General features: G+C 41.0%; 4 protein-coding genes across 7 annotated transcripts in view; 2 read left to right on the forward strand and 2 right to left on the reverse strand.

The window, feature by feature from the left end:
- Positions 1-873: 873 nt before the first annotated feature.
- cpb2 (carboxypeptidase B2 (plasma)) lies at positions 874-13,710 on the reverse strand. The gene is given in 17 exon segments (XM_041978714.1): positions 874-1,224; positions 1,298-1,382; positions 1,513-1,715; positions 1,913-2,003; positions 3,417-3,527; positions 3,641-3,745; positions 3,932-4,033; positions 4,208-4,316; positions 4,405-4,529; positions 4,621-4,696; positions 4,954-5,104; positions 5,293-5,408; positions 7,453-7,640; positions 7,784-7,954; positions 8,042-8,141; positions 8,411-8,701; positions 12,891-13,710. Coding segments are annotated over 17 exon segments (2,349 nt in total). The 5' UTR covers positions 13,010-13,710; the 3' UTR covers positions 874-1,018.
- On the forward strand, positions 6,279-9,463 carry alg11 (ALG11 alpha-1,2-mannosyltransferase). The gene is made up of 5 exons (XM_041979167.1): positions 6,279-6,387; positions 7,430-7,651; positions 7,756-8,127; positions 8,221-8,768; positions 8,854-9,463. The coding sequence occupies exons 1-5, from the start codon at positions 6,341-6,343 to the stop codon at positions 9,135-9,137; spliced, it is 1,473 nt and encodes a 490-aa protein (XP_041835101.1). The 5' UTR covers positions 6,279-6,340; the 3' UTR covers positions 9,138-9,463.
- spp2 (secreted phosphoprotein 2) lies at positions 10,318-11,763 on the forward strand. The gene is made up of 6 exons (XM_041979168.1): positions 10,318-10,520; positions 10,582-10,709; positions 10,869-10,991; positions 11,248-11,355; positions 11,484-11,532; positions 11,609-11,763. Exons 1-6 carry the CDS (start codon positions 10,430-10,432, stop codon positions 11,710-11,712), a joined length of 603 nt encoding a protein of 200 aa, XP_041835102.1. The 5' UTR covers positions 10,318-10,429; the 3' UTR covers positions 11,713-11,763.
- raph1b (Ras association (RalGDS/AF-6) and pleckstrin homology domains 1b) overlaps positions 11,930-16,981 on the reverse strand; it is a 45,111-nt gene continuing 40,059 nt past the window's right edge. For all 4 annotated transcript variants that reach the window (XM_041979165.1, XM_041979164.1, XM_041979163.1 and 1 more), the window contains 2 exons: positions 16,351-16,487; positions 11,930-16,267 (listed from right to left, as the gene is read on the reverse strand). In XM_041979165.1, the coding sequence (XP_041835099.1) occupies positions 13,775-16,267; positions 16,351-16,487 (2,630 nt within the window). In that variant the 3' untranslated portion in view covers positions 11,930-13,774. The remainder of the gene's footprint in view (positions 16,268-16,350; positions 16,488-16,981) is intronic.

Genomic DNA, 16,981 nt, shown 5'->3' on the forward strand with positions numbered 1-16,981 from the left:
CAAACGAGAATGTAGTCAATATAATTATTTAAGCATATTTTTTAAAAATACCTTTGGATGCATAAAGTGGTTGCTCTGGTATGAGGCTACCACAAGAATTCATTGAATCGTGTTGGGATTGTCATGTGTAGTAGTAGATCATAAATCTAGAATAAAGAAAATGCATTTGGATGTTAACCATTGGATAAACACTACAGCTATCTATTCTATTTCAATCTTTGTAGAAAAAAATCAAGAATTAAATGTTTCTTTGCACTTTGGGCAATAATAAAAAAAAAAATCTACATTTTCCAATAAATGGTTGAGATGACAATTACTGTTATGGAACTCTCTGCCACTGCAAGTCAGACAGGCTTCATCACTGTTCAGTTTTCAATCCCTTCTAAAGACCCACCTCTTTTCATTGGCGTTTCACCCAGTATGAGTTTGCTTTTATTGCTTGTATTGTTTTTATTTTGTATTGATTTCATTGTTTTAATGGTATTTAATGATTTTATTTTCTTGTCTTTTATTTAATGTTTTGCTGCTTTTACTTATATTATGTTCAGCACTTTGTTCAGTAACTGCTGTCGTAAAGTGCTTCATAAATAAAGTTGACTGACAGCCATAATAATGTAGTAACAATAGTGAAATCACTTTTTGATATTAAATAACCAAACCAAGAGTTAGAGAAAGCTCAGGCATGTTTAGTTCCACAAATTTTTAATTAAAAAATAAAAAAAAGCCACTGAAAAATTCTGTCTAACAAGAGATGGAACAGGTTGTTAAAGGGTTAAAAATCATAACAATAAAAGTTAATGAGAAACCCACTTAGGTGGGATGACCACCACATCTGTGAAAACAATAAATTCAAGAATTGTTATATTTTATTCCATCAAAAGCTTCATTAATAATTGCAAAATTATATCTCTAGGATTCTACAAATGTATATTAATGCGGTATTACCCGCTATCTCTCACCAAACTGCTTAAGATATTAAACACACGAGCCAATATGCAGGTCCATTTGTTCACATAGTTTAAAGAGAACTTGTTGCAGTTTGTGTTTTCTCTATAACCTTTGATGCAACAGTTTTCACAGCAAGTAAAGCTTCATTACAGGCAGTGGAAATAAAACTTTGTGGTAACAGGAAGCCGTAGCGGCCACGATCCTGGAGCTCAAATGTGAAGGAGTATTTGATACCAAGGTTGTAGGCCCAGTCATCAGAACCACCAGGAGCCAGGTCTGGAGAGAGGCGGGTTACAGTCATGTATGAATTAAGTAAATTGATCTTACTTTAGAAAAAAAAAAGTCTTACATATTGTTTTTGCTCCAGGGCCATATGAGTAGGAGTTCCTATAATATCTTCTGATTTTCTGGGAAGCTTCTTGGACCATCTCAAGCTTATAAAAACAACAACAACAAAAAATAAAACATTCCCATATATTCAAAATATAGCAAATCAGAGTACAGTGGATTTCTGTGTTTCAGGTAAACTAAAAAGATGCATCTGTTTTTGAGTAGACCTCTCACCAAATCATTGTGATTCTCTGCTTCATCCATAGTGCAGGAATATGGGAAGAGCAGCATCTGAGAGTAGGAGTGGATGCTGAGGTAGAGTTGAACCGAGTCCTTGTGACTGCGCAGGAAGTCTGCCACGGCCTGCGACTCTGGCTCAGACTCAGGGAAGGCCCCACAGTAGATCTCAGTGCAGGGATCATGTGAGGCTCCTTCCGCTGAGAAGAAGACAATTACATGACTTCAAGATAACACTAAGACCCTTGTATGCGTTGAGTTAATTTAAAAAAATCAAAAAGGAAAAAATTGTAGGAATGTATAAATTTTATTTTCTTATAGCATTTAATGAAGAAATAATCAACTTTATTATTTAACTTTTGTTTCTTTTGGGAATTAATTGTCATTGAAAACTTACTGCACCAGTTGGCATCAAAGTTTCTGTTTAGGTCGACTCCGATGCAGCTTGTGCTCTTCCTGAGTGAACGATTCTTTCTCCACATCCTGTCCTGAGTGCAAAAAAAAATCATAACGACAGTTAAAATTACTTAATAGAAAGAGCTGTTAGTTTAGAAAAACCTGTTAACCTGAGATGCAGTGTTTAGGGTGTGGGAGAAAGCCAAAAGTACCCAAAAAACAACAACACGCAGACATGAGGAGGACATGCAAACTTCACAAAGAAACCAGGATACCTCTTGTGATGCAGCAGTGATAAACAAAACACAACAATGCAGCCCCTTAAAGACACTTACTAACTGTGAATTCAAAGATATGCAAAAAAAAAAGAAACAAAAAGTAGATATACAAAGAGACACAATGTCAAAAAAGCCATAAAGACACAAAAAACTTTAAACTACCAGTAACTACAAATAGATGAAGGATCAGAACAAAGACACAGTAGGAGACACAAGTTCTGTAGAAAGAGATGAAATACATTTATAGCTCTTTGTCTTTATGTAAAAAGGCAATTGTAAAATAACATGTTAAAGTATAAAATTATGATAGAGACACACAACTATTATAAAGACACATAAAACTGTAAACCAACTAAAAACTGATGAAAAAATCAGAACAAAAACACTGTAGGAGAAAAAAAAACTACTGTAGAGAAAATTGGTCTAAAGAATAAATAGAGACCACAATAAAAATGACAAGAAGTGTGTAAAATTATTACAAAAGAGAAAAAAAAACACACAAACAGGTATAAAACTACAAGAAGACTGTACAAAACAACAACAAAAATTCAAAACTGACAATAAAACACAAAATAACTGTAAAAGACATGTAAAATGTCCAAAAAGGACCATAATTAAAGCTAAGAGATATAAAGTTGTAACAAAGACAACATGGCAAGAAAGATACTAAAGACAAGCCACAAACACATACATTACTATGAAGTAGTAAAACTGACATCTACAAGGAGAAACATGGACTACTACACAGAAGAAGATGAAATGCAAGGCAGACAGACAGTAACCACAGAGACAGATGCAAAGTGACAAACATGTAAAATAGCTGTCATGAAATGAAAACAAACACAAACAAACAACCAAAAAAGCTGCATTCACAACTTTACAAGACTACACAAACAAATGTAAAACAACAAGACAGATGTATACTACTAAATGACATATAACAGAGTCAAAAAATTTAATTATGGTCAAAACAATGACAAAAACACAATATAATAGACTCAGAATAACTGAAAAGAGATGCAAAATGAGTGTCCTGCAAAAAGACACATTACAATAATAGACAGAGAAAAGGGAAATAGAGACACTAAACTACCACAAAGAGAAATACAATAACTACACAGAGATTAAAATATATAATTATTTAAAAAAATGAAATGATTCCACAGTGACCACACAAAGATGCAAATAGAGTGGAAGGATATAGAAAACTGTTTCCTGTGTTCTTACTTTTGTCCATGTGTATTTGTATCCATCAGGGTTCATTACTGGCAGGACGTAGACATCCATGTTGTCCAGGATGCGAGTAATCTCTTCATTATATTTGTAAAATGACAACGACTGTGAGAAGAAGGGCGGTTATTTTTAGACCTCATACAAGAAGAAAACAAACAAATAAACAAAAAAAAACCTTATAGACATTTCCAAAGAGATATTAAAGTAAATGTACTCACATAGTGTACGAACCATAAGCAAAAAGCAGGTGAGATCCACTCTCTGGCATGGATCCCACAGTCGATCCACATTGCTTTTTTATCTGGTTTGTTGTTCAAAGACAACTGAGAAAAGAAAAAAAAAAGATCTCAAACATTAGTCAACACTCACTTTAGACCAGAGCATAAAAACACAGCATTTTTCTACTTAAATTACTTTAAAAAAGAAAAATAATCTCAAGTAACATACTCTGAAAGTTTAAATAAACAGGTTTATCATTTTATAGCTTATAGTAATGGAAAAAACTTTACCTTTAGAGCATAAAGTGGTTGCTTCTGGAACGAGGATCCAACCAGAATGAGTTTAACCGTGTTGGGATTGTCATGTGTAGTCTTATTTATCCAATCATAGATCTAGAATAAATACAATGTGTTTCAATGTTAACCATGGGACAAACAGTAATTTAAATCTTTTTATACATTAAAATGCTACAAATCCTGTCTAAATATTTTAGTATACAATTGATTATAGCCTTAAATTTTCTATTTAAAGTGTGTCTTCAAATACATAAAAACTTCAAATCGCACCTCCTCTAGATTGTGGTATTTCTCATAGAAAGTTGCACCACTTCGTGGGTCAGTGGAGTTGTATTTTGTCTGCATTTCAATCAACTCATTAACATTGGCCAGCATCACCCTAAAATAAAAAGGGCAACTTTATTTCATTAGAGAGGAAACAAGAGACAATGTTTAATATAGGTTGAATTGTTGGAGAAGCAACATACTCATGTGTTATGCCATGTTTCAGTAGCAGATGCTTGACAGGCTCAGAGCTGTTTGTAGGAACAAAGAGGTGGACTTGGGTTTCTTCTTTAATGTAGAGAGGTGAAACAGGCTGCCATAAGACTGTCTGGGAGGAAACATCCATTGAAATTATTTATAGAAAGAATTAAAAAGGTTAAAAGCAAGCAATTATTGATAAAAAAAAAAGACATTTTAACCTGATATTGGGTGGTCACATTCTTCAAGATGTCCACTTGTTCTTGTGTTTTGGGGTTGATTGATAAAACTTGGTCTCTGAATAAAAATAAAATAACAAATTTAAACACGTAGCTTCTCATGAATCATGGGCTCAGTTGAATATATTGTGTTTTTAATGAATATAGTGCCTGAGTAAATTATCGACAGATGTTTGTGGACTACATGCATGTACAATTTGATTGCATGTGTTTACATAAGTTTGTCTTTTGATGCAATAAAACAAAAAATTACACTTTTAAAGACAGTATGTAATGAAGCTATCTCCTATGATTATTTCCACCAAATTAGTTTACCGTGTTTCTGTGCAGTGTCCCGTTTTCAGAAGCAGGTCCAAATTTATAAAAACAAACAGAATTAAAAGAGTCGCCATGATGTCAGGGTCCAGACTGGAAATGTCAGATGTGTGGTCAAAGTGTGGGGGTAGGGAAGCATTATTGATTGAAACTGTGTTTACTCAGAAGTTAAACTTTACTTTTTGGAAACAAGAAGGGCATAGATCAGTTAGCGCAAAGCATTTAGTTTCTGCTATCATATAAGGTTATAGCTTATTGTAATATGCAATTACATATTCAATAAAGTTATTTTCCAGATTGTCAGTTACTGTCTAAAACAATGCAAGACCTTAAACATACGTCCACTGGTGACACATGGTGGGTAGCTGTCTTTGGTGGTCCTCCTGGCCCTCCTGGATTTTGGGCAGGGTCTCTGTGGAGCGAGTGGAGGGTCCACCCTTCTTGCCCTTGCATAGCTGGTTTTTGGTGGGGTTGGCAGCCATTATCCCTAGCCCTGGGGTCCACACTACATGGCAGTGGGGACTCTGCCAGCTGCCTACTGAGTGGGTGCATTTGAATAATCGCACTCTACATATATATAAATTATATATATATATATATATATATATATATATATATATATATATATATATATATACATATATATAAATTGTCCCCTAGCCCTCTGTGGGCTGTCTCTCATCTATCCAAGCTCGGGTCCTCTACCAGAGGCCTGGGAGCTTGAGGGTTCTGTGCAGTATCTTGGCTGTTCCTAGGACTGCACCCTTCTGGACCAAGATATCTGAGGTTTGTCCTGGGATCTGCTGTAGCCACTCTTCCAGTTTGGGGGTTACTGCCCCGAATGCTCCAATGACCATGGGCAGCACTGTTGCCTTCACTTTCCAGGCCTTCTCAAGTTCTTCTTTCAGGCCTTGATATTTCTCCAGTTTCTCATATTCCTTTTTCCTGATGTTGCAATCGCTTGGTATTGTGATGTCAACCACAACGGCTTTCTTCTGCTGTTCTGCTGTAGCGCAGACGGTCTTGCCTAAGGACCCACACTAGGTGTTGGCAATTGCCCCGGCTCACATTCACTAATGTGTGTGCTGTCTGTGTTGTCATGTAAGTTTAATCACCAATAGCCACAGTTATGTTTTCATATGATTGTTTTTCCTCATATTTTGTCTTCATTTATAGAAAGAAAGAAAGAAAGAAAGAAAGAAAGAAAGAAAGAAAGAAAGAAAGAAAGAAAGAAAGAAAGAAAGAAAGAAAGAAAGAAAGAAAGAAAGTCTGCGCAGTAATACCTTCTCGCCTGTAGGTGTCGCTAGATAAATAGTAGCCACAAATGCTGTCTGAGAGATGACTAGATGAAGAGGTTGTGATGTGTTGATGCTTCTCTGTTGGCAAGATGTCGGCCCACGATCAGTTGGTGCTGTGTTTATGTGAATTAACCAGGTAAATGTGCATTTTTATGTTGAGAAAACATTTCAGCCAGTCAACAATGTTTAATGTTTAATAATTGTACCTTCTTAAAGCTTAGTTACCTTATTTTTGTTCTCTTTTAGCCGCTGCTACTGGCCTTTATGTAGGAATAAATCAAAACTAACGGTGAAAAATTGAAATGGTTCATGTTATTTAATTTAACTTAAGCTAATTTACTAGCTGTAGTCCATGAAAAGATGGAAAATGGTTTTCTGTTTCTTAAAATAACTCATTAAAACCTAGCTAATAACATGTTGCTAAAGCCATCATCCTCCATTATATTACCATACCATCTCCAACAACTGAAGTGGTTAAAAAATAATTATAGAACAACTTCCACAATATCTCCTTACACATTAGCTGACAAAAATATCCAGGTTACAGGTATCAAGAATATGGGATTCATGTTCTGAGTTAAAGGCAGAAAGATTAACAAAGAAATAACTGAAAACAGCTGTAAGTAAGAAGCAGTCATTACTTGCTATCCTCAACAAAATGTTAAAAATGTTCAGTTTATATTTGTTTAGGCTCATTTGAAAACTTACATTTTAGACCCTGAAAAAAGAAAGTTCTAAATAGCCGTTCCCAGAAGATGTAGTGGGTTGTTAGCCAGTCACCTAGCTGGTGGTTTGATCTCTGGCTTCCCCTTGTCATGCACATTGAAGCATCCTTTGCCCCCACTATATTCTTTAGTAAAATAGTTGTATCTATAGTATAACAAGTATTGTATATTTCTTTTATTGTAATGTATTTTGAGTGATGACCTCCACTAGAAAAGGACTGTAAATGCTGTTTTATTTACATTTACACATGTAAAGCCTTTTTCCCCTGTTAGGATGTAGATAGCATGAAAAAAAAGCTTATTAACCCAGAATAATAATTGGAACTTGACTGTGTTATAGTAAGGTCTAAAGTAAATAAATTGTGCCAGTACCCACATATTTTCAACCCCACCTCTATTGAAACTGCATACATTCTCTTTTTTCTCACCACTTCACCTCCTGTATTGTTTCAGGTTGCTGTGGTTGTTGTTATTACCGCTGGGGTTTCTCTGCGTGTTGCTGATTGCTGTCCTGGTCCTTCTGGTTCTGGCAGTACGTTTCTGGCTGCAGAGCATCAGGAATGCCCGGCGGGCAAGGGATGGTCATCCCACTGTGGCCTTTTTCCATCCTTACTGCAATGCTGGTGGAGGAGGAGAGAGGGTGCTTTGGTGTGCCATCAGGGCACTACAGAACAGGTAACAGTGATGAATGACTTTGGGTCCAGCACTTGACATTGCATTGACCTTTATGGAGAATCTGTTCTTTGAGTTTCCTTCTAACTTGGCTAACATATCTGCAGGTATGCAGACATCAACTTTGTGGTGTACACAGGGGACCTTGGCGTGACGGGTCAGCAGATTCTGGAGGGAGCCAGACGTCGGTTTAACATTGTGTTGCCCCGGCCGGTTCAGTTTGTGTTCCTGAGGCACCGGGTACTTGTGGAGCCCAACCTGTTTCCACACTTCACCCTGCTGGGACAGAGTGTGGGTTCCATCATCCTGGGATGGGAGGCGTTGACAGAGTTTGTTCCTGACCTTTACATTGACTCCATGGGGTATGCTTTCACCTTGCCCCTGTTTCGCTACCTGGGAGGCTGCAGTGTGGGAAGCTACGTTCATTATCCCACCATCAGCACAGACATGCTCTCTGTAGTGAGGGAGAGGAACCCCAGGTAACCCTAGGCTACTGAATGTAAGATATAAATACATTTAAAATAGTTTAACATATCATAACAGAATTTTCTGCTTTTTCTCTTATGTCTTAGGTTCAACAACCCAGACTTCATCTCTAACAGTCTCTTCCTGAGTGCTTTTAAGGTCGTCTACTACTGCCTTTTTGCCCTGCTTTACGGCATGGCTGGCTCCTGCAGCGACCTCATCATGGTCAACTCCTCCTGGACCCTCAATCATATCCTCTCACTGTGGCGCTCGCCTAACCGCACCAGTGTGGTTTACCCGCCCTGCGATGTAAGTGCCTTCTTGGACATCCCGCTGGAAGAAGACGGGGACAAGAAGTGCCACTCGATTGTTTCCATTGGGCAGTTCCGGCCAGAGAAGGACCACCGGCTCCAGATTAGAGCCTTCAAGAAGGTGTTGGATAGGAGGAGGGAGGGGTTGAAGCTGGTTCTGATTGGTGGTTGCAGAAACCAAGAAGATGAGGATAGGGTGCTGATGTTGAGGGGGTTGTGCCAGGAGTTGGGTGTGGGAGAAAAGGTGGAGTTTAAGTTAAACGTACCTTTTGATGAACTGAAGAGAGAGATGGGAGAAGCCACCATCGGACTCCATACCATGTGGAATGAACACTTCGGAATAGGTGATTAATCTGTCTGATGTTACTTTTAGAGTTTTCTTTTAATTTAAATTTAAAGCACATCATTATCTTTCTTTTTCCCTCACAGGTGTTGTGGAGTGTATGGCAGCAGGGAAGGTAATACTGGCCCACAAGTCTGGAGGTCCCAAACTGGACATTGTCATACCTTTTGAGGGAGGTCAGACTGGATTCCTGGCTGACGATGAGGACAGTTACGCTGCGGCCATCGAGCACATCCTATCCCTGTCCCCGGCCAGCCGGTTACAGATTAGACGCAATGCTCGCCAGTCAGTGGCGCGCTTTTCTGATCAAGAATTTGAAGCCTGCTTCCTGGCCGCCATGGAGCCTCTGATGGGAACACTTGAGCGATGAGAGAAGCTACTTTTATGTGTTGCTAATGTGATATGTGACACTTCCAGGACTGATGAGAGAACATTAGCCTATGGTCATGACAAGGCTCTGGAGTTAATGCAGCTGTGGTATTGTGTGTAGAGTTTAAATTTTTTTAGGATGCATTCCTTTGTCAATAGTGAAAGTTTTGTTCAAATAATGTGTATTCAATGGGGAACAAACAAGCCTTTGTTTAATATAGTTCTAAATATACTGTAAAAAGGGGACTAAAGATGCTAAAATTCTCTATTTGCCCAAACTGTGAAGTATTTTTGATAATGAGAATGTAATAAAAAATACAAGAAGCATTTGTACATTTATCAGAATGATTTATGGCTGTAATGAACTTAAAGCCATGAACGAATTTGCTCTGTGAAGATCAGGATCAAACTACTTAATTACAAAGCTGATTATCGATACACATTTAATTTATGCAACTTTTCTCTATTTCTTTAACTTTATCTTTGTTTCACGGATAAAGACAGGCAAACAACTTTCATGTCTTGTGGTAAACAAAAAGCTAATTTCCCAGAGGTTGACTTTTAGAGGTGAAGATGGGAACATATTACACCTTTGCAGACTAAATCATCAAAATCTGAGAATCTCACTTCTCAGTGTACATATGTGAAGAAATTGGGTATTTCAACATTTATAATGTAAAATCATACTTGAAGAGAAATTATGCAAGGATCAAGACTGAATAAAGGTTTAGCTGCAACATATGCAGCCATTCAGACAGTAAAGACAGAAGGCATTGTTTAGGTTTGCATTAAAACTAGAAGAAACCACATTTTGCACCAAACAGCATGAGCCATAGTAAAATAGTCCAGGTGCTAAACTGGCCTGCCTGTAATTCAGAGCTGTCACCCAGTAAAAATGTCCAGTGTTAATCTAAATGAAAAGGTGAAAACGAGTGAAACATGAAAATTAAAAATAATCTAAATTTGTAGTTAAATTGCATTACCAGGCTCATTTTTAAGGATCTACAGTGCCTGAACAGCTGCCAAATAAGCCAAACTCAGCTTAGATTTGTAGCATCAGACAGGATTTACAGCACATTTAGGATCTGAATTCCTACGCTTATTTAATTCAGGGCTTCAGTCTAGGATCAATAGTGCTGTACAAAGGTTATGAACAACTGGATGAAGGAGCATGGAGGGACGTCAGGGGAAGAAGACTTATTTGGTGTGTGTGTTTGCTTTTTGAAAGGTTATAGAGTGTAAGAGGCGGTACACAGTTTGATCAGGACAAAAGTTGAGTATATTTAGAGGTAAATGAAGGACAGAGGCACTTTTAGTTTGGAGCTGTTCAAAATGAAGTCCCTTGTGCTTCTCTTGGCCTTGCTGCAGTCTCTGCGATGTGCAGGTGAGTAGCTTTCTGTACTAATCACTTCAAAATAGGATCTAGCTGACTGAACACCTTGCAGGCCTCCCACTGCAGAAATCTGAGCTTGAGTCTATGGCGAACAGGGCCCTCGGAGCTGCTCTGGCAGAGGTCAACTCCATTATTGCTGTCAGTCATCTTTTCAGAGTGACTCAAGGCTCCATCACAAGGGTTTGTGTACAAATAATCCTTAAGCTGTATTAATCTGTGGGTGTGTTTTAACCCATTTCTTTTACTGCACTAAGTAGCTGTGTTGGATGCTTTCAGTAGTATAGCAGCAGTTATATGATGTTGTTCCTGGTGGAAACATAAATGTCACATATACGGCAGGTTATTCCCCTGGGTCCGAACACTGCTGACCTGCTGATTAGGTTTGGCATTAAAGAAACGGAGTGTGCAAAGACTGCCAGAGATGACCCACAGACGTGTGCCTTCAGGCCTGGTTTCTTTGTGGTGAGGCCGTTAAATCCTTCAGCCAGACCATCTCAATTCAACAATAATATTAATGCACACACATATAAAATAGAGCTCAATAGAAAATGAACAATATAGTTCTGTAATTGATTAACTACATTTAACACACCAATATGTTACCTGACTTCTCCAGGCAAATGTTTACATTGGCATGACTTTCTGGGACAGAATGTGATGATCAAATCCATTCCACTGTGTAACTAAAAGACATAATCTCTTCTTATTTTTACCCCAGCCCTCTTATTCCTGCTCCACTCGGGTACGAGTGTCTGGCGCCTCAAATCAAGTGATATCTCTCAGATGTGGCCCTGACAGCAGCTCCAGCTCAGAATCAAGTGAGGAGGTAAGAATAAAGCAGGAGGTATAGATGATTTATTTGGATGTTAATCTAAATTAAAATGTTTAACAAAAGCATATATTGCTCTGCACTTTCAAAAGGAGATGAATAATGTGTAGCTATTGACTCCACAGGTGTTTTCAAGATCAAGACAGAAGTTAAATGTTCCACTTGTGAGCAGAGGTAAACACATTTTAAGCTATTAAGTGTCTAATTTTCCAGCTTTCTGAGCTTTTATTTACCATAAAACTTTTGACAGATCCTGCTGCTCCTGTGATGCCTGTCCAGCCGGGTCATTCTCGCCACATCCAGACAGGGGTTGTCCAACCAAGAGAAGACACTTTCAGCAACTACCTGGTGTGAAACTTCACTTTGGATGCATTGACAACTTTAAATAAAATATTTTGCACATCATGTTTTAGAGCTCTTTAATGCCTATGGTCACATATGACCACTAGAGGGAGTGTGAAAACCATGAATCGCCAAAAATACAGTTCTTATTTAAATTTAAATCCTGTGTTTTGTGGTATTGTGATTGTGCTTGAATGTAAATAAATAAGGACTCTGAGACAAGTTGAGGTCTGGTTTGGACATTTATATTGTGATTTTTCAGTTTAAATGCAAGAGGACACATTTACTCAACCTTCAACCTTATTTTTTCTTCACTTCATTTGGCCCCACATGGTCACATCAGCACATCAATAACTTACATAATGTACTGCAGCAAACAGCCTTCTAAGGATATTGTGTTATGAGACGAGATATACTGTCCTCAGGTGATAGTTAAACCATTATAGCCGAGTAGGACAAATTAATAGCATGTTTAATAAGCCTTGAGGGGAACAGTATTGGTTTCCCATTTAACATCAGTTTAAATAATGTGAAATATTAATGATATGTAATCCTGGGACACAAGAACATGTTGAGAATGGGTTACTTAAAGGACAGCACTAGCACCTTAAAAATGAAAGCATTGCTGCTAGAAATGAAAACCCTTCATGCTTGACTTTGGAGATACAAAAATCAGCCGTTGTCCCTGTGTACAAAGGGCTGAAGCAGCAATGGCACCATGAAGAAACAAGACAGAGTTGAAAGCACATTCAGTCTAATGCAAGCCTGATGATGTAGTATCTACTATATGACGATTTAATGCTCTGTACATTAATTGGACAAATGCATCTCCCTCAACGGGGTCACCGTTCGTAGACAAGATGAGAATCCAGTAAGATTTTCTACTTCCTGGATATTGATACCATGTGGTTTAAGAAGGCGACGGGTGACCCAACAGTAACTGAGCAGCAGCTGCAACTGTACAGATACAAACTGAAGGATAAGGTCCAAAAATCAAGCCAACACACAGGAAACTCACACAGTCCACGAAGATACACCACCATAGGCCTCCCTTCTATTTAAACAAGTCCATTATAAGATTTGCATTTAGTAAAATAGAAAGAAAAAACTTTTTTGTTTATGTTTCTTTCCAGTTGCACAGTCCAGACGCTTTAGAAGCCTTTGGAAGATATCTCCTTTTCTGTTTTGACTACTGTGCTAGACTTTTGGGGTAAGGCTTCCTTCTGATTTGCATTTGCCAAGTGGGTAAACAGTCTAAAAATACAGAATTTAGCAGAAAATATTTGGATTACTGAATCACTGCCTTCATGTGTGCAATTCAAATGTTTTCAAAAACACCACATGTACATTCCACCATGCCCAAACCTTCTGATCCTCTCGAGACTGTCCGGCTATTAAAGACACTAATAAGAAAATCCTTCCTTTAAATAACTTCATAAAAAGCAAACCAAACAATCCTTGTTCCACAAATGCCTTCTCTAATGGTTAACTACTTCACTGTCATGTAATCACACATACGTGTATGCATGCACACAATGCATGCATGCATATTCAGTCTGTCTCTCTTTCTCTCTCTTACACGCATGCACACACACCAGAACAGCTTCATGATTTACAGCTTGTCATCACATGTGGTCCATGCAGTATCAATGCAGAAAGATCCTGATGTTTCTATTTTTGTTTGTTTCCAGTACGTGGCACAGATGTGTGTCAAAGATGCAAGTGCATGATTTGGCTCAGACCTGGACCCAGTAATATTTGCACATTTCCTAATAGTGTTGTTTTAAATCTTGGTGTACCAGATGGGTCACGTTTACCATAAAGGACAGTCAGGAGAGTTTAGATAATCACAGAAAATTAAGACCATTTTAAGCTTCCTGTGACTTCAAACTTACCTGCTCCAGTCTTGACTGTCCCCAATATTGTATTCCCATTGATCTAAAATGCCTAGCATGTTTTAAAAAAATGCACGGTTCCACCATGTTCTGGTTTGGCTTTTTGTATATATGCAGTCCCAAGAGAATATGAGAAGTTCATTCTTTCAGTATTTGCTCATCTATCTTTACTTTGGAGTTCAACACTCTCCAGTAAGTTTGGTAGCATCCCCCCGTTTAGGAGGAGCAGGTGGGGGTCCTCGTCGTAGCGTTGCATAGCCTGAGATGTTTCCGGACATGTAGCCACCATTTCCTCCGTTGCTTTGATTTCCTTGCTCCAGGAGCAGCTCGGGGGGTGGCGGAGGCAGCACCATATCATCCATAGTCCCCACAGGGTCCTTGCCTGCAGAGTTGGCCGACCCCTGCCGACCCACTGACTTTCGCTTCAGTGTCCGGTTGAGATCCTCAAGGAAGTTGGGCTGGCCTGAACTACCCTTTGGGGAAGTGGATGGAGGAGGTGAGACTGGAGGAGGATCAGGGGTGGTGTTACTACGTCGCACCAGCGTAGGTGGAGGAGTCTTTTTCAGTGAGCTCTTTCCCCATGTTGAGTTACTTACAAGGGAAACGGGTGGAGGAGGAGGAGCCTGCGGTTGGGGGTTCACCACAGCTACCCTTGGGGGTCCTCCGTTGTGAGTGTCATTACCTGGGGGTGGTGGAGGTGGGAAGAGCTCAGAGGCTGGGGGAGGAGGTGGGAAATAGGCGCACTCAGGTGGTGGAGAGGGGAAATCACCACTTGACTGCTTTGCTTGACTCACTTTCGCCTGTAGTGCCAAAGGCAGGTTTGCTAGGTTGAGCTTTCCCGGTTTAGGGGGAGCAGGTGGTCCATTTGAGGGGTCCTTCAAAGGGGATCCATTAGAGTATGAGGGGGGACAAGGGGATGAAGGGGTTGTGTTGCTCTGAGGAGCAAATTTACTGAGCAAATTTCTCCTGGATTCCTCATAAGAATCGGAGGTGCTGGACTTGATGCTGGAGTTCCTTTGAGGGGTAGGGGGAGGTTTCTTGCCACCAAAATTGGAGGAGCCAGAGGGGGACCTCCTTATGGGTGAACTTAGATTTCCAGGAGGCAGTGGAGGAGGTGGTGGTGTTGGGCCTGTGATAGGTGCTGGGGGAGGTGGAGGTGGAGGAGGAGGTGCAGGAAAGCCATGGTTGCTGTCTGGTGGAGGAGGGAACTCTGCAGACTGAAGCTGCTGACTACCACCAGGTTGCCATCTTGGTTTAGTTTTTACTGCGGGTGGGGAGAGGGGGGCTTTGGGGGTGTCTGTGTAATTTGCTACATGGGATGGAGCTCCTGGAAACTGACTTGCTAGTTGTTTCACCAAAGACATGACAGGAGGAGCGCCTGTGGGAATGGTTGCTGGTTTAGAGAGGCTATGCTGCTTGGGCAGAGTTGGTGGGGGGTGGCTCGAGGCGTGTCCCACCTGGAGGCTGAACTGTTTCTTGATGGGTGCAGGTGCAGGTGGTGGAGGTGGGGGTGGTGGTGGCGGCGGTGGAGTTGGGCCAACCATGGGAGCAAGAGGTGGAGCAGGAGGGAATGGGGGGACCGGAGACATGGGCATGGGGGCAGTGTGAGGAGCAAAACTAGGTGTGAAGGTTTTGGGTGGTGCTGGTGGGGGTCCAGGAGGAGGTGGAAACTGGGCTGGGACTGGGAATTGTTGGGGGGGAGGAGGTGGTGGTGGGGGTGGAGGAGGAGGGGGTGTTGGAGCTGGAGCAGGTGGAGGGGAATCCTCAAGGGCTCCGTTTGGAGACAGGAGGTCCCGTGGTGGGCTGGGGAAGCGTTCTTTCAGCGCCTGCTTCAGTCCGCTGGTGAACACAGGTTGACTTATGGGAGCTGGTGCGGAAGGTGGTGGAGGAGGAGGAGGAGGAGGAGGAGGGGGAGGAAATGCGACACCATTGCTAAGTGGAGCAGGTGGAGGAGCTGGAGGCGGAGGGATGAACGGAGGTGGTGTAGCTGGACTAGGTGGTCCCATTCTCAACACAGCCATAGCTGACCCAGGGGTTGGCATGGACGGTGGAGGAGGAGGAGGTGGAGGGGGGACATTAGTCCTTGCAGCGATGTGATTCACATTGGGTTTGATGACCTGTGCCAGGGGAGGCGGTGGACCGGTGGGTAAGACTTGCTGAGCTGTTGCGTAGAGGTGACTGGGTAACTTGTGATTGGCCTGTGAAGCCTTCTGGTTCTGCAGCCTGGTGATGGTGCTGTACTTGTACATAGGAGCCGGGGAGTGGTGTGACACCATTTGAACTGGCGGTGGGGGAGGAGGAGGGGGCGGGGGCGGGGGTGGAGGTGGAGGTGGTGCTGGGGCAGGAGCTGACTCCGGCTGCTGCTCTGGTGGCATGTAGTTGTAGCCACTGATGGTCTGTTGTTGGTGCTGCGGAGACTGGGGTGCCTCTGGAGGCGGGGCTGGTGGTGGGGCTGGCGGTGGAGGATATGGGGTCTGTTGAGGAGATGGAGGCTGAGGAGGCTGGTATTGTGGTTGGGGTGGTGGCTGAGGTTGCACTGATGGTTGCTGAGGCTGTGCCTGAAGCTGTGGAGGCGGCGTAAAAGTGGGTGGGTGGTCGACAGAATGCTGGCTGTGATGCCGGTGGCTGTGAGAATGTGGCAGCGTAGCCCCCCGGGAAGCCTCATTTCTCATCTGATGAGGAAAAAAAATCTGTTTTAGCTTTGAATTGCATCACATACTATTTGTTTGACACTAACAGCAGTATAAAGTCCTACCTTTGAGTTTTCCTCCATCTGTGTACCCCTTTTCCAAGCCTCAGAAAAAATGGAGCTCACTACGCTCTGGGACCGGCCATGAGAGGAGCCTGTGTCCACTCCACTGTCCGAGTGTCCCGAATGATTCGACTGGGACTCTTAAAGAACACATAAAAGACACAGAATCAATACAGTACATATTAGCCACATATGTTTGGGTGGCAAGTAGAGGTCTCTGCAGGACAGGCGTGGGTTGGCTGGCAGAAAGCCAACCCACGGGCTGGAAGAAAGCACAATACAAATGAGATGGGATGTGCCATGAATATTTTAATTAACAGACTGTCATAAAACAATATGTAGCAATGGTTAGCAACACTGCATTGCTGCTACATAGTTCTAGCTAGCTTACTTAAGGTGCTAGCAAGTCTTCAAAAATGAGCTATCTATAAGTAAAAAAAAAAAAAAAAAAAGAAGTAACCTGAGAAGATTTAAAGCATAATCAATGGAAATAATCTGTCAATGCAGTAAGATAATTACACTTGGTAAGATTTCCTGAAATAAGAAACCAATTCTAAACTTTAGACAAGTGAGAATGATCTCCAAACGAGTGATGAAACACATAAAATAAAATGTTTCTCACATTGGGAGATAA

Source organism: Melanotaenia boesemani, chromosome 24 (assembly GCF_017639745.1).
Source record: "Melanotaenia boesemani isolate fMelBoe1 chromosome 24, fMelBoe1.pri, whole genome shotgun sequence".
NCBI lineage: Eukaryota > Metazoa > Chordata > Actinopteri > Atheriniformes > Melanotaeniidae > Melanotaenia > Melanotaenia boesemani.

Coding starts and splice junctions, on each gene's coding strand:
- alg11 (XM_041979167.1), top strand. CDS start 6,341: ATGTCGGCCCACGATCAGTTGGTGCTGTGTTTATGTGAATTAACCAG. Junction 6,388..7,429: donor TGTTTATGTGAATTAACCAG/GTAAATGTGCAT, acceptor GTATTGTTTCAG/GTTGCTGTGGTTGTTGTTAT. Junction 8,128..8,220: donor GTGAGGGAGAGGAACCCCAG/GTAACCCTAGGC, acceptor CTTATGTCTTAG/GTTCAACAACCCAGACTTCA.
- spp2 (XM_041979168.1), top strand. CDS start 10,430: ATGAAGGACAGAGGCACTTTTAGTTTGGAGCTGTTCAAAATGAAGTCC. Junction 10,521..10,581: donor GCAGTCTCTGCGATGTGCAG/GTGAGTAGCTTT, acceptor AACACCTTGCAG/GCCTCCCACTGCAGAAATCT. Junction 10,710..10,868: donor CTCAAGGCTCCATCACAAGG/GTTTGTGTACAA, acceptor CATATACGGCAG/GTTATTCCCCTGGGTCCGAA.